The sequence below is a fragment of the Lathyrus oleraceus genome, chromosome 5 (assembly GCF_024323335.1).
Source record: "Lathyrus oleraceus cultivar Zhongwan6 chromosome 5, CAAS_Psat_ZW6_1.0, whole genome shotgun sequence".
Classification (NCBI taxonomy): Eukaryota; Viridiplantae; Streptophyta; class Magnoliopsida; order Fabales; family Fabaceae; genus Lathyrus; species Lathyrus oleraceus.
In genome coordinates this window covers 19,627,695-19,643,614 of record NC_066583.1, presented here as the reverse complement: position 1 = coordinate 19,643,614, position 15,920 = coordinate 19,627,695, and the positions used below count along the sequence as shown (strand labels likewise).

The following is a 15,920-nucleotide window of genomic DNA, read 5'->3' as shown; positions in this document are numbered from 1 at the left end:
GACAAGGTTATTCTTTTAAAATTTCACTTAGATACCTCTAACGTGTATTATACATTTATAAAGGTAATTTAATATAAAAATGGCAAGTTAATATATTTATATTAATAAACAAATCACCTTTTAAAAGCAATAATCAAGTCTCATTATAACCAACATCTCCACTTATTACATATAAACATCATATGTTTCTAAATTTTCATTTCAATTTCAATTCACTCTTATTCCATATACAAATATGTATACTCCTCCAAGAAGCATGGTAAATAATTCTTAGAAGAAAAAAAAACTCATTTTATTGATTCATTTCCCTATTCAAATTTTAATGATATTACTAATTTTTTTTTTATATTCTTGAATAATTTTGCAGTCAAGTAATAGTTACTATTATCGAAATTATCCATATTATTATCCATATCGTAGCAACATGTATGGTTACTATGATGAATACCATAGTATATATGATGAAGCCAACAACATTGTGGAAAGAAATCCATATCCATTTGATGATCCATATTTTGATAGAAGAATGGTGGAATCTGGTTATCCATATTATGATTCAAGATATGTTTTTCATGGAAGAGTTGACCCTTACACTAGCTATCAATCTTACTTTGAGACTCCATTGTTGTCTTACCCTCAACCATTGCCATCACCAACCATACATCCATTTTATACACCAGATTGGTTGTGTACTATTATGTAATTTTAATTCATAAGATATGTTTCAATTTTTTTAGGGACATGTTTTTGTTGGGTTTGTGTAATGGTTTTGATTTTGGTGTTTTTTTACTATGATTCTTTGTTGATGGTATGAAATAGTTTTTTAGGGACATGTATGTCCCAAATCACTCACTTTAGCTGTAAGAGTTTTATCAATGCAAATCATATTGCTAAACTGACCAAAAAGCTATGACTACTTTCTACATATTAATCATTTTGTAGAAAAAACAATTACAGTTTAATTCAATCATTAATTAACATTAATCACTAATCATCATACTCCCATTTAAATTCTAATCTTTATAGCACAAATGCATCAACAAAAATAAAAATCACAGAGAAAATATAAAGAAAAAACCAAAAGGGGCAGGGGGTATATATCAAAATGTGCAGGCCCATTAGAACAAGCACATGCTAAGCCTTCCTTGTGTGATTGCAGACTGGGGGTGTATGAGCATTTACAGGGTGTGGAAAGGAATAATCATGTGGGCTTATGGAAGTAAAGTGAGTTTCAGATTGAAAATGGAAAATAGGAGCACCCTGCTAGTTGTTATGCTTGAATGCTTTGTTATTTCTGATTGATGGTTAGTAGGATGCTTGAATGAATGCTTAGTGAAGTTATGTTATGTTGTTGGAAGATTGTGATGCCTTGTTTATGTGAATTTGGTCATGGAAGCAAGAGTTGTGCATGCTGTTATGTGCTAATGGACCATGATACATTGTTAGCATGTAATGTCATGAACATGTATAAATGCTCCAAGTTTTCATGAGTTGTCCTTGTTTTAATGATGCTTTGGTATTGAATGCAAGCTGTTTGAGTCATGTGATGCTTGTAGATTGGTCATGACTCAAGGATGCTTGGCATAGAGGCTCATGAAAGTCCATGGTGGTGACTTGAAGAAATCAAAGTTTACTTGTTTATGAAGAAAGTTTGGCCATGCAATCAAACGAAAGGATGGAAGAATGAAGACACAATGTGGAAATTAGGATTAGGATCATGGAAATTTGGTCAGTTGACTTTGGTCAATTGGTTGACCAAAAGTCAATTGTATGTCAAACTTTATTTTTTTTGTTTGTAATATTTTGTATGATCTCTTGTAAATGATAATTGTGTGAATGAATGGAAACAAATCCTTTTGATTCAATGAACATGCTTTTGATTTCAAATTAAAACTTTTCCCTCCAAATTCATGTTTGAATCATAACTTTTGAATCATGAATCATGGACTTTAAAATGCTTGAACAAATGGACTTTGAATAAGAATTATCAAACTCTGACAAATGGACCTTGAATGTACCGTGAATCATGAGCCAATAGACTAGGAATGCCTTGTGAATCATGAATTAATGAATCCAATATGAAGCATGGATCAATGGACTTTGAATGCATGATGAATCATGAGCCCATGAATGCACCATGACTAAGACTTGAAGAAAAGCTTGGATAAGACTTGAATAACAAGGTCTTGGATTAAATGAATCATCAAGCAAATAAACATGTAAATCTTGTTTGATGACTTGATAAAAGTCTCGCTCAAGAGGATTAATGCCTCACCTGAGGGACTTATTGTCTCATCAGTCAGGCTTCACATAACTTCGGCTGAGAGACTAAGATCCCTAGGTTATCCAACTCCTCGTCTGAGGGACTTTGAGTTTCCTCGGGCGGGACCAAAACATATAAATTTCTCCCAAAAGATGTCATTGAAGTCTTGTCTAAGGGCTTAATATAAGTCCCACCTAAGAGGGTTAATGCCTAGCCTGAGGGACCTACTGTATCATTCGTCAAGCTTCACATGATTTTGCATAAAAGATTAGGATCCCCAAAATATTTGAATCTCCGTCTGAGGGACTTACGGTCTCTCCAAAAATCCCAAAGCCTAATCGGCCTAATACGTCATATCAAGAAACTTAGGGCCTCAAATACTCCCTTGTTCCATGATCTAAAAACACTTCATCCTCTATCAAAGACCTCGTCCTTTAGGGGTTGTGTAATGTTATATTTGTAAAAGGCCTAGCAAAGGTGGGTGTTGTGCCGCCCCCGAGAAAGAAGACGGTCACGTGTCACCCTCAGGGAGGTATCACCTTGCCCCCAATACTTTCTTCTCGCCCAATCATGGAAAATGTGGGATAAGACGTTTTTTGAGCAAGGAGAAGTCAGGATCAGTAACTCACTCACGTCTCCCGAGGAAATACGGGTTCAACAGTTCATCATTGACTAAGTGAATGGTGATCATTCCCAAGGAAACCCTAGGCCCAAGGCCTATATTGAAGATGAGAAAAACACAAGAAGGGGGTTGAATTGTGTCGACTTTTTATTCTTTAAAGCCTTGATAGCTTCTGCTTCTGATGGTTTCTTATCAGAGTCTGAACACAAGATTTAGAGTCTGACTCAGAAACTACGTTTGACTTCCGAAGGACCTGATTAGATTTTGAACTAGAATCTGATTTGTATGATCAGGGTTGATAGCAACAGAATAAGTAAGTACATAAGCAGGAAAGTAAAAGCAAGAATATAAGAAGTTTATCTTGGTTACTCTCACAACTTGAGAGTAGTCCAGTCCCCTTGTACTTCCAAGGGATTTTCACTATAACCAAATTTGATTACAAATACTCAAGCATACAAGCAAGAGACTTCTTTGCTTAAACACACAAGTATAAGACTTTCATGCTCAAACACACAAGTTTGAGACTTCCTTGCTCAAGCCCACAAGCTCAAGACTTCCTTACTCAAACACACAGGTCTGAGACTTCCTTTCTCTATCAGAGAAGCTAAAGACTTCAAATGCTCGAGCCCATAAACAAGAGACTTCTGACTCTATAACAAATTGATAAGAGATTTGGGTAATAACTTACACTTGATATACAATCAGAGGTGTAAATAAAATATAACTTAGAAAGACTTTAATACTTAAGAATTTCTAAAATATACACAATATTAAAATGTTCTAAGTCTAATAGATTTTACAGAGTAGTTTCTCTTTGAATGTCAATGAACGAAGTCTAAATCAGCGTGTTGTATTAAAGCTTGGTAATCTTCTTCTTAGGTCAGCAGCTCCTTATATAGAGAATAGAGAAAAGAGACGTTGAAGACTTTCGCCAAAAGGTTAGAAAATCTATGTACTTGATTAGACACGTCAGGCAAACATATTTATGCAAGAGGAATGATCCATTGATGCTCAGGTATCAAAGAAGAGATTTTTTCTTAAGTCTTCACATGAACAAAAAGGTTTTGAATCTGTCAGAGTTGCCTTGGTAAAAAAAGCTTTTGCTTCAGAGGTTGACTTTTCTTCAAACTTAAATCGTCAGAGGTTGATCACATCAGAGTCCTATTCTTCGACTTCTGAAGCTTCAGAGTCTGGATCACCAAAGGATGACTTTCTTCAGAGTCTGGATCTCCATTAGAGGCAGAGTCTTCAGAAGTAGTCTTCAAAGCCATAGTTTGATCTTCATATTCAGATTCCTCAAGCATTTCTTCATCTGTTCTAAATGATATATTCATGTAACTTGAGCAGATGTTAGTATACCCAATTGTTCTTTAAATACTTTGTTATCATCAAAATCCAAGGGATATGGTATCAACCAATTTTGTTCCAACATATATAAATCTCTCTCCTAACAATGGGACAAATCTTAATTCACACGCTTATACCTAAGCACCATACTGAGATACTGAGTCTCTCACCTCATGTGAGTAAACCCTCTAAAACCATCATAAAACCATCATAGACGACTTCTCTCCGATGTGGGCAAATCTTAACCACCACAAACCATTATAAATCTACTAAGGCCTCTACGTACCCCTTACTCTTGTAGGGGTAACATGCATGTCTATACTTTTTTTACCATTACAACGTTCATTCTTATGTCTTGCATTAACTAGAATGGAGGTATCATCAATGGAGGTCACATTCTTTTGATTGTTCTCTTCTTGAATAATAAGAGAATACACTCTATTGATTGATGGTAGAGGATCCATAAGTTAAGACATGGATTTTCACAACAGTAAATGAATCATTCAATCATGTTAGAAATTGAATGACTTGGTCTTCAAGTCTGTAACTTTGAGTAAGTTGTAGAATAGTGCATCAACATTGTTAATTACATGTGCATATATAGAGAGGCTTGTGTGAATTGAGTTCCTCCCATAAATCTTTCAATTCTAGAAAATATCCCAGAACAAAACATGTATTATATCGGTCACTAAAAGATGTTTATACATTTTAAACGATTTCTATGATTTTGGGGCTTCTACGAGTTGGTGATCGATTAAGTTTCGATCACTAAAAAGTATTTCCTAACATAAATAATTATATGCCATTGTCTGACATAATTTTAACTACAACACATCACCTTTTAACTCATGTGTAGATAATTGGTTTAAAGACTTACTTAAAGGTTCTTTTTCGATAAAAATTTGAGTAATTATTTACAACACCTTTCATGTGCCAAGCCACTCTTATACAAGATCATGTGCACCATTAGGGCTGTGCAAAATAACCAATAACCATGAACCAAATTCCTATCCAAATTAATCCAAACTTTAAAACCCAACCCAAAATTATATTTTAAAATTGGTGATCCATTTATCAAATTAAAAAAAACGGTAACCATTATTACAAACCGGTTCAAGTAAACGGTTACCATTTTTCAATAATCATTTCAAATCAACCCAAAACACAAATTTCAGAATCCCTAATTCTCAAAAATCCAAACTTTTTTCATCTTTTTTTTCTCTTCATCATTCTTCAAATTCCAAACTCATCAAAACCTGCATCGTATGATTTTTGAGAAACTGAAACAAAGATTGTCCGGTGTATCTTCTACCAAATCCCTACCCTAACCCTTTCTTCTCAAACCCTTCAACTTGCAACTCAGAATTAGGATTTTAGGGTTTCATGGAATCATCTCAATCAAAGCTTTGAAGTATTCATCTCTATCTTCTATTTGCTTAGCCCAGAATTTGTTATATCATTACTTTGTCACTCATAATTTTTTGCTCCCACTTTATAACCTCTAACATGCCCCAATTCAAAAAATTGCAGGAACACTTGGCTCCTAGTGGATATCTTGAATTACGTTGTGAACGAAAACTCTAATATAAAGGATTTTTCACTTCAAGCTGTGTATGATTCGTCGTCGCCCCGGTAAGAGTTTCCTTTAACTTTCTGGAAGTTTCTCTATATTAATTACCTCTTTTGTTTTTTTTCTTCTCCGTAGCCATTTCATCTAGGAGTAGTTTCAATGTCTTCTATTCATATATTGATATAATGAAGAAAAAGTAATTGGAGGTTGGTGAAAATGATGATGGGCATTGATTGGTTGATAGACAATTGAATATTATTTATTTATATATTATTATTATATGGGGATTCTGTTGTTGTTGCTGACTATGGTTGCTATTTTACCACACAACCACCAATTATCTTGCTTTTTTATAAACATAAACATGTTCGGATTGTAGCATCTCTGTCAGTGTATGCTATTGAACTGGAACTGCTGCTGTATTACTAATGATTGCTTAGGTTGCAATTAGTTAAAGAGATGAAATTGGTGGAAAAGAAACTATTAGGAGATTGAGGTTGGATGAAGCTATTGTTTATTAAATTGAATGTCAATTAACTGACTTTGCTCGAACAGTTAGTTGCAGTGGTAGAAATCTGTTAGTGTAGGTTAAAAAATAGTTGGAATTAGGTTAGTCAAAAATGCTAGATCAACTTGAGTTAGTTAACTGCTAATGGAGTTTGAATGATAACTATGTGACTTGATTAAACAAAATTTGAAATGTGCTTTGCTATAGAATCCATTAATTCATGAAAACAAGTTGTGGTATGCATTGGTATAAAAAATGGCAAAACAAATAAATCATTAAATTTCTAGTGTAGAATCTTGTGAAAAAGTAATGCAATCAAGTTATGATTAGTTGTTAAATGTTATGAAGCTAGTTATTGTAATGGACTGAAATCTAATAGCATTGGCCAATTATCAAACTGTTAGGCTGTTGGTGCATTGAATGCTTGTACTGCTATATCATCAAACTTGTAAGTCATGATATGATAATTCAAATAATTGGATGATTGCATTAATTACACTAGGCTATTAGTATGTTAGAAAGAATTTGAAGTTGTAATATTAGAACAATGGTTAGAAAGAGTTGAATTTGAATTTGGTTAGAACTTGGTTGAAATTAGAATGGAATCATTGCTAGTAGTTTGGAATACGAAATGTGGTTTGATTGCTATGTTTTGAACTACTACTGATGAATGCTCATCAGTAATGCCGGAGATATTAGAGCCTGGACTTGTTCACTAATATTTATATCTTGAAGTGTGATCTGCAGGTTTGTTATAACAGCACCATACATACCAATTGAATAAGGAAATGTCATATTCATATCAGATTTTTTATTGTGTTTTTTTATCATAATTTGTTTTCCTATTTTTAACAGAACCAAGATGACTAATGTTGGTACAACTTATGCAACATCCGAGAATACAGTTTCAACCCCTCCACCTACAATCTCTAATGAAATGCCACCTCCTCACACTAAGAAGCGAAGGAATCGTTCAGAGGTTTGGAAGCATTTCATTGTATCGTCGGAAGAAGAACAAAAAGCTTCGTACAAATACTGTGACACGAAAATTAAGTATAATAATGGAACTAGTTCCATGCATGCTCATGTATCGAGATGCCTTGTTTACAAGAGGCAAAGGACATTATCTTCTACGACAAGTGTTGAAGAACATGTTGGCTCTCCTTTAATTGTCAAGTTTGACCAAGAAGCCATTAGAAGAGCAATGGTTAAGATGTTCATAAACATGGAGATTCCTTTTCGGAAGGTTGAACATGAGTCTTTTCATGAATTTATGAATCTCGCATCACCAAGATTTCAGATTTGTTCACGCGCAACACTAGTGCGTGATGTCTCGAAACTATGGGATAGTGAAAGAATGATTTTGAAAATTTCTCTCTCTCTGAATTGTCGAAGAGTTTGTTTCACTACTGATATGTGGACTTCTTCTTGTCAAAAGTTGAGTTATATGTGTGTGACAGCCCATTTCATTGACAATAATTGGCACTTACAGAAGAAGATTTTAACTTTTTGTCAAGTCACAAGTCATACAGGGGATGCTATTTGTGCAACAATTGAGATGTGCTTGAACAGTTGGGGGTTAAACTGTGTGCTTAGTTTGACAGTTGATAATGCTTCATCTAATGATGTTGGGGTTGAGCGTCTCAAGAGAAGGCTTTTGTCTAGGAATAGTTTAGTTATGAGTGGAAACCATTTTCATATGCGGTGTTGTGCGCATATATTGAATTTAATTGTGAAAGAAGGTTTGAAAGACATTGATGGCTCTATTGGTAGAATCCGTCATGCTGTGTGGTATGTTAGATCTTCTCCTGCGAGACTTGCTAAATTCAAGGCATGTATTGATGAGGAAAGCATGGATTATAAAGGTTTAGTTTGGCTAGATGTTGAGACTCGTTGGAACTCAACATACTTGATGTTAGTATCCGCATCAAAACATGAGAGGACCTTTGAAGAATTAAGTTTTCGAGATAAAAAGTATGTGAATGAGTTGACAAAGAAGGGGAAAGGTGTTCCGACAGAAGAAGATTGGAAGCATATTAACTTAATCATTCCATTCTTGAAGTTATTTTATAATGCTACCTTACACATATCGGGGTCATCTTATTTGACAAGCAATATTTATATGTTTGAGATCCTGGGTATTGGAAAGAGCATTGTGGATATGTGTGCGTCTGAAGATGAGCATCTATGTTCAGTAGCTCAAAAAATGAAGAAGAAATATGATAAATATAGGGGAAATCATGAGAAGTTTAACATGTTGTTGTTGATTGCTCTAGTATTCGACCCTAAGCGCAAGATTAGATTGGTCGATTGGATGGTAAGGCGATATTATAATAAGGATGATGCTGACGCCTTGAAAGCAAATTTAGAGTCTAGCTTGAAATCTATTTATGAGGAATATCGTGTTGGATTTATGTCTCCTCAAGGTAATTCAGATGAGTTGCAAGTTTTTGGTGGTGTTAGTGATCCTTATGGAACTGTTGAGTTCTATATTCAGAAGGGCGTGACAATGCGGATAATGAGTTAACTACTTATCTTGGAGAGAAGTTAGAGCATAACATGGAGATAAATGTTCTAGAGTGGTGGAAAGTGAACTCTGACCGATATCCCATCCTTTCAAACATTGCAAGAGACATCCTGGCTATACCTATAAGCACAGTGGCTTCTGAATTTGCATTCAGTACAGGAGAAAGGGTGCTTGATCCATATCGCAACTCATTAACACCTACAACAGTCGAATCGTTGATATGCACCCAAGATTGGCTCAAAGGAACATCTTCCTCCTTGATTACAAATGAAGATTTTGATATTCTTGAGAGATTTGAGCAAGGTATGATAACTAAGTATATTCGCTAATGTATTATTATTTATTATACTTGAGGTATAATGAAATCTCTTTATATGTTTTGTAGAATTACTTTATACGGAAGATGGTGCTAGCTGTTCAACCTCTTCAACTTCTGTTACACTCGAAGATGATTTAACGGTAAAGAATTCTAAAGTTTGTTTTTGCATATTCTACTCAATTTATTATATGTGCATTTTCTGCACTTGTGGGTTTATGTTGTTGCGTGATTTGTTTTGACTTAATGTGTTACTGAATCTTCCCTTACACGGGTCTCATATTTTTGTACTTTAAACTAGGCTCCTTAACTTGAATATATTCTTTTTTGAGATAATGAGTTTGAGTTAGATTTTGTTCGAGACATGGTCTTAGAAATCGGGTCGTCCATGTCTTAAAATGTAAAATAGACTTGCAATTTCACTGTTTTCACTTTTGAATATGCTAACATTCTTGTAATTTCATTTTATTTTATGCAGCATTAAGCTTATTGCAGAAGAAGCTGATTAATTGCTTATGGAACTAGAAGTGAAAAAACATAAAGATTCTTCATGTTTCATATTTTGTTATATTCATAGTGTAGGTTGAAGAATTTTATTGTTGTTAATTAGTCTAGTAACAAATTCAACGAAATTATTTCTGTTTTTAATCAAGATATTATTTGTGGAGATTATGATATTGTTTGTGGAGATTATAAGAGTTAAATTTAAAGCAGTTTTTTTAAATAACTATTTTTAACATAAACTAAATTTAAAACTAGTTGAAATAAAAAGGCAGGTTAAAGAAATTAAATTATTTTTGCTATAAAATTATTTTTTTAAAACCTGATTTATTTTTATAATTTTTTTAAATTGTTTTTTTTATAAAATTGTTTTTTTTAAAGAAAATAAAAAACTGGTTTGAAAAATACCGATTTAAAACTCTTTTTTTAAAATTGATTTTTTTTCTATCTTATAGGTAATTACTTAATTTTGATTTTTCAGATTAAAATTTAAAAATGCTGATTGATTTCAAGAGCGATTGGATAGAGTTAAGAAGTTGTTGGAATGAAAATTAAATTTGAGGGAAATTTGGTTTTAAAATTGATTCAAACAAAAATTAATTTTTTTAGTACAAACCGGTTATTAACCAAACCGATCCAAACATAAACCGATTTTAAAAATATAAACCGGTTTTATCAAAGTGGTTTTAAAAACCAAACTGATCCATATATTTGGTTCAATTTGATTATGGTTTTGAATCATGCACACCCCTATGCACCATAATTGTTTGTCTAAGAATTTTTATTAATATCAAATATTACATTAATCTACTACTCATTGATTTTAACTTTTTAAATAGAAGTATTTATTAATTAAGAAACTAGAGGCCGAAATTAGATAATGAGATGTGTGTATATGTAATAATAAAATCCAGGGTCTAAGCGTCACTTGTTCCTCTCCATTCATTTGCAGTGGTTAATTAGAGTTACAATAGAATGCAACAAAACAAAACACAATTTGATTCACGCTTGCATGTGTCCTATCACATGAATTCAACAACACCAACAACATAAAAAAACAATTTTGATCACTATATTTGCATGATCACAATCGAATTAATGCACGAAGATGTCATCAAACAATTTTTGTCCTACATGTTCTTTTATTCATACAAAACTCACAATCTAAACAACCCCTCATAAATAATCACCATTACAATTATCTTAATCGTCATCATAATTTTCATTTGTTAAACAACATATATGGCGGGAGGAGGAGGCGGTGACGACCGGCAGCTAGATGTGACTCCTACATGGGCTGTCGCTGCGGTTTGTGCGGTTATCGTTATCATTTCCATACTCTTAGAGAAACTCATACATAAATTTGCAACGGTACCTACATATATATACATGATTCTTTATTTATGCTATGGATCATGTAATGTAATGTAACATTGATTTTTTTTCTTCTTCAGGTGTTTGAAGAGAGAAAGAAACATGCTCTTCTAGAAGCTCTTGAAAAGATTAAAGCTGGTAAACAAAACATTTTTTGTTTCTTGTTCTTATTAATTAATGTTGTAATGTTTGTTTGTTGGTTAAATTAAGTGAATTGGTTTGCAGAGCTTATGGTTTTGGGATTTATTTCATTGCTATTAACATTTGGGCAAAACTACATATCAAAAGTGTGTATTCCAATGAAGTATGGAAGAACAATGTTGCCATGTCTTCCCATGCATGAGAGGCCAGCTGGTCATCCAACCGAACAGGCACTTGAGCCTCATTCGACTGATCACGAGCCTCCAGCGGCGGAACACGAGCTTACAACAACGGGGGAACATGAGCCTACACCGACGAAACCGGCAGGGGAGGGTGAGCCTAAAGGTGAACATCATCGCAGGCTCTTATCATTTGAACGTAGGGTTCTCTCTGGTGGTGGCGGAGGGCCAGGATGTAAGCCGGTAATCAACTTAACTCTCTACCCAATCCCTTGTAAAAGGACTGTTGGTGAAAAACAAATATGTTGTTAGAGAAAAAAAAATCAGTTAGATCCTAATATTTCGCAAAGAGAAAGAAAAAAAGCTCATGAAATTGAATTTCGGTTGTTTCGTGCAGGGGTATTTGCCTCTTATTTCGGTGAACGGGTTACATCAGTTACATATTTTCATTTTCTTCTTGGCTGTCTTCCATGTGATATTCAGTGCCATTACAATGACACTTGGTAGAGCAAAGGTTGGTGTTGGTTCCTTGAATGTTTTGCCTTTTTTCACATTATATAACTATTTTTCATCCAATAGGAAAACTAGTGGTTTATTTTGTGATTCTATAAATTAAGAAACTCTTCTTCCTTATGACAGATTAAAGGTTGGAAGGAATGGGAATCGGACCATATGGTCGACGAAGATGCCTTGAATGGTAAGGCATCGACACATGAATAATGTGTTGTCAGCTTCAAGTTATTTTTAGTCTTTTTTCTCCAATCAAGAACTCTAGGCTCTCATTTCTTAACATATTCAATTCTGAATTGGGTCTCAGATCCTAGAAGATTCAGGCTTACTCATGAGACATCCTTTGTGAGGGATCACAACAGTTTCTGGACAAAAACACCTGTTACCTTCTATTTTGTAAGCACTCGTCGCAACCAACTCAAAACTATGTCTATTTTGCAGACATATTAAAGAAGTATTAATTTAGTGTCAATAATATGTTTAACAAATTTTCAGGTATGCTTCTTTCGTCAATTTTTCAGATCGGTTCGAAGGGCTGACTACTTAACAATGCGACATGGATTTGTTTCTGTTAGTAGTTTTTCAAGTGAAATATCAATATAATGTTTGTTGTACTTTTTGTCTTCTTCATGTATGAATTTGTGTTTCCCTAATCAAACTTGTAGGTTCATTTAGCACCTGGAAGTAAGTTCGATTTTCAAAAATATATCAAGAGGTCATTAGAGGATGACTTCAAGATAGTTGTAGGAATCAGGTAATTTTGACGAAACTGCCAAGACTTGGTCATCATGACTTCGACTGAAGTATATTTTATTCTCGAATCTCTTGATCTCTTTGGTTTTCTTTTAATGTGTATTTTTGTGATTTTGACAGTCCAATACTATGGGGATCAGTGGTGTTATTTTTGCTCGTAAATGTCCATGGTTTGTTTTCAACCAAACGAACTCTACTGGTTTCCTATTTTGTCACTCAAATTTATATCGATAGTGAGTATTCTATAATAACTTGTTTTCAGGTTGGCATGCCGCATTTTGGGTGTCTTTTCTCCCACTAGCAGTAAGCATCTCTCTCGGTTCAGTGAGAGCGTGTGTGTGCGCGTGTGTGTTTATGTTTATAGAGAAACAAAGGACTAACAATTGATTTACTTGAAGGTGATTCTAGCTGTTGGAACAAAGCTTCAAGCAATTATTACTAGAATGGCACTTGACATAAAGGAAAGACATGCAGTAGTGCAGGGGATCCCTCTTGTACAAGTCTCTGACAAGTATTTTTGGTTTGAATGGCCTCAATTAAGTCTTTATCTCCTACATTATGTTCTCTTCCAGGTACTCACTCTTCTTATATTTATAATAACTATCTATTAAGATATATCATGAATTTTAGAAGAATTTCTCATTATTTGATTTTTTTTTCTTTCGTTGTTCAGAATGCATTTGAGCTCACCTTTTTCTGGTGGACATGGGTAATAAATAATAAACAGTTGATATTGTTTTCTTGTCATGATTGTGTAGTGGATCCTTAAAAACACTTCATTTTTGTGCAGTACGAATTTGGGTGGGCTTCTTGCTTTTATGAGGATGACAGTCTTATGATTATAAGAGTTGCTCTTGGGTAAGCATAAAAGTTCGTATGATTATATGCAACAAGACCTATTACTAGTCAAATGTTTATCATCTCAATTGACTGGTAAGACTTCCCAGTCATGGTTCAGTCAAATGTTTATCATCTCAATTGACTGGTAAGACTTCCCAGTCATGGTTCAATTGGTTCTACCGGTATTAAAAAAAAGTTTAAAAAATTGAAATGGGTTGAACCAACTGCAGTTCAATTGGTTCAACTAGACTACAATAGAATCGGGATCAAAACAACCGATAAACTAGCTGATTCTCAATTCAGCTGATTCGGTGTGGTTTTAAAGTAGAATCAACCCAACCGATAAACTAGTTAATTCACGATTCAATTGATTCAATCCGATTTTTAAAACATAGGCATTGACTAAATAACCTCATTCATTCAATTGAGAATAAGAAGAAACGTAAAAGGCTTATAAGGAGATGAGAACTACCTGTTCAACTCGCAAATAGCAATATTGTTCTTGGTTCAAACCCTTGACCTGAAAGTTGTGTCTGAGTTTCTGGCGGTTATTGTCACTTCGTCTGCGAACCTATATAACAAATAACAAACAAAATTGAAAATTGAATTACATTAATTCAGTCATAAACAAGTAAAATCTAATTTGAAGCTGAATTATGCAGGTTGGGTGCTCAATTTGTTTGCAGCTACGTCACACTTCCTCTCTACGCCCTAGTCACACAGGTACATTCATTTTACATTACTATCCAACTAATCATGAAATGATGAACAAGAATATGAATGAATGAATTTTGTTATGGTGATTAAAAAATACCAGATGGGATCAACGATGAAGAGATCGATATTCGATGAACAAACATCAAAGGCATTGAAAAACTGGCGTAACAAAGCAAAAGGACGGAACCCGGAAACTCGAACACTAGGTGGTAATCCAGTGGTGGCAGCGGTGGAAACACCGTTAGAAGGTGTAAACATACACACAGAAACAGAATTGCAGAAGCATGGAACCACCGCAAAAGGAACCGGTGTGGGTGATGATGACTTTGATAACCGTGACCTTCTAACTGGACCCTAAACCCTAATTTGAAACTTTACAAATAGTTGATTTTGTATTATAAGAATTAACAACTGAAATTAGCAATACTTAGAATGAATCAAAGTAGCAATGGAAAACTGAAATTGAATTGTATGTAATTGTAAGTAATTGTAAATAATTACCCGTTGATGAAGCATGGGTTCAACGGTTTTTTTGTTAAGAACAGTGTTCATGAACTATGATGATCAAAGATGAAGCAGTGTTGTATAAACACAAATAAATTAGAGTAGAATTGCTTGCTCTATTAATTTACTACTCAATTTTACAAATTTAATCATTCATTATTAGGTTATTACTATATTAAACATTATTCAGTCAAATTAAATATTAATTACACAACATAGGATTAGGAGTACAAGTTTGAAATTTGCGCTTAAATATTTGAATGTCTCTTAATTTATAATTTCAAAATTAGAGCGCTACAAATATATAAGCTTTTTCATAGTAATTTCTTTTTTTTTTTCTTACCCTATCAAAAAATATCAACTTTTTCAGAAATTTTTTTCAAAATAACCAAATTTTTTTTTAAAAAATACCAAAATAACCAAATTTGATAGAGGATGCGCCAGATGAATTGGCGCACCCCCATACCAATAAGAGGAAATGCCAGTAGCATTGGCGCACATGCATTGGGCCTCATGAGGAGGCGCCAATGCTTGTGGCGCCTACATTGGCCCTCATGAGGAGACGCCAATGCCTTTGGCGCCTGAGTGTCTTTTTTAAGGTGGGTGTATGCGTCAATTCATCTGACGCATACACCACCTCCTATTATTATTATTATTTTTTTTAGTTATTTAATTTTTTAATTTTTATTTTATATTTAATATTTAATATTTATTATTTAATACATAAAAAATAATAATGAAAATAAATAAATTTATTAAATATGTAATAATTTGTTACATTGGACAGAGAAAAAACTAATGACCCGCCCGATTATAACGTCCCCCGGTTCCACATCCCGGTGCGTTAGTTTGTCTCTGAGGTCTCCCACGATTTTCTTGAGGTGTTTGTGGTCTTTGAGTGCTGACCTGATCGAGCGATGGCTGGTTGGAAGGTCCGACGGAAGTTTCGGTGGTATTTGACAGATGTGTCATCATTTGCTCCCAATATCCGGAGGGGCTCTGGCCAACGACGCATCCGTAATGGAGTTCGGTGTCCATGTCATCGTAATTAGGTCATTGGGGTTTGGTGAATTGGGGACAGTATAGTTGCCTAAATTGGGCCATTGAGTCGTTTTGAAAACGAAGCAATGATTCCCAGGGCGTACTATAGTTAAATAGTGGTTGGGTGTTCATTGGTGGGGGCTGCGATGACGTGACTCATATGAATCATCTGGGCTATAGACGGTTGTGGTTGCAGGGTTTGATTCT

At 34.2% G+C, this 15,920-nt stretch overlaps 2 protein-coding genes and 1 long non-coding RNA gene across 3 annotated transcripts; 2 read left to right on the top strand and 1 right to left on the bottom strand.

Moving 5' to 3' along the window:
• The first annotated feature begins 235 nt into the window (after positions 1-235).
• On the top strand, positions 236-9,637 carry LOC127078496 (zinc finger BED domain-containing protein RICESLEEPER 2-like). Its single transcript, XM_051018947.1, has 7 exons — positions 236-259; positions 368-699; positions 5,763-5,864; positions 7,166-8,736; positions 8,808-9,140; positions 9,223-9,311; positions 9,632-9,637. Exons 1-7 carry the CDS (start codon positions 236-238, stop codon positions 9,635-9,637), a joined length of 2,457 nt encoding a protein of 818 aa, XP_050874904.1.
• Positions 9,638-10,704: 1,067 nt separating this feature from the next.
• LOC127085383 (uncharacterized) lies at positions 10,705-14,829 on the bottom strand. The gene is made up of 3 exons (XR_007789113.1): positions 14,670-14,829; positions 13,924-14,022; positions 10,705-11,029 (listed from the first exon to the last, which is right to left on the bottom strand). It is a non-coding gene; the product is annotated as an uncharacterized LOC127085383 (long non-coding RNA).
• Positions 10,897-14,784, top strand: LOC127085382 (MLO-like protein 9). The gene is made up of 15 exons (XM_051025899.1): positions 10,897-11,025; positions 11,109-11,166; positions 11,254-11,591; positions 11,746-11,862; positions 11,988-12,045; positions 12,166-12,254; positions 12,354-12,428; positions 12,524-12,612; positions 12,732-12,781; positions 12,874-12,914; positions 13,010-13,183; positions 13,285-13,320; positions 13,402-13,469; positions 14,114-14,174; positions 14,269-14,784. Exons 1-15 carry the CDS (start codon positions 10,897-10,899, stop codon positions 14,524-14,526), a joined length of 1,641 nt encoding a protein of 546 aa, XP_050881856.1. The 3' UTR covers positions 14,527-14,784.
• Positions 14,830-15,920: the final 1,091 nt, after the last annotated feature.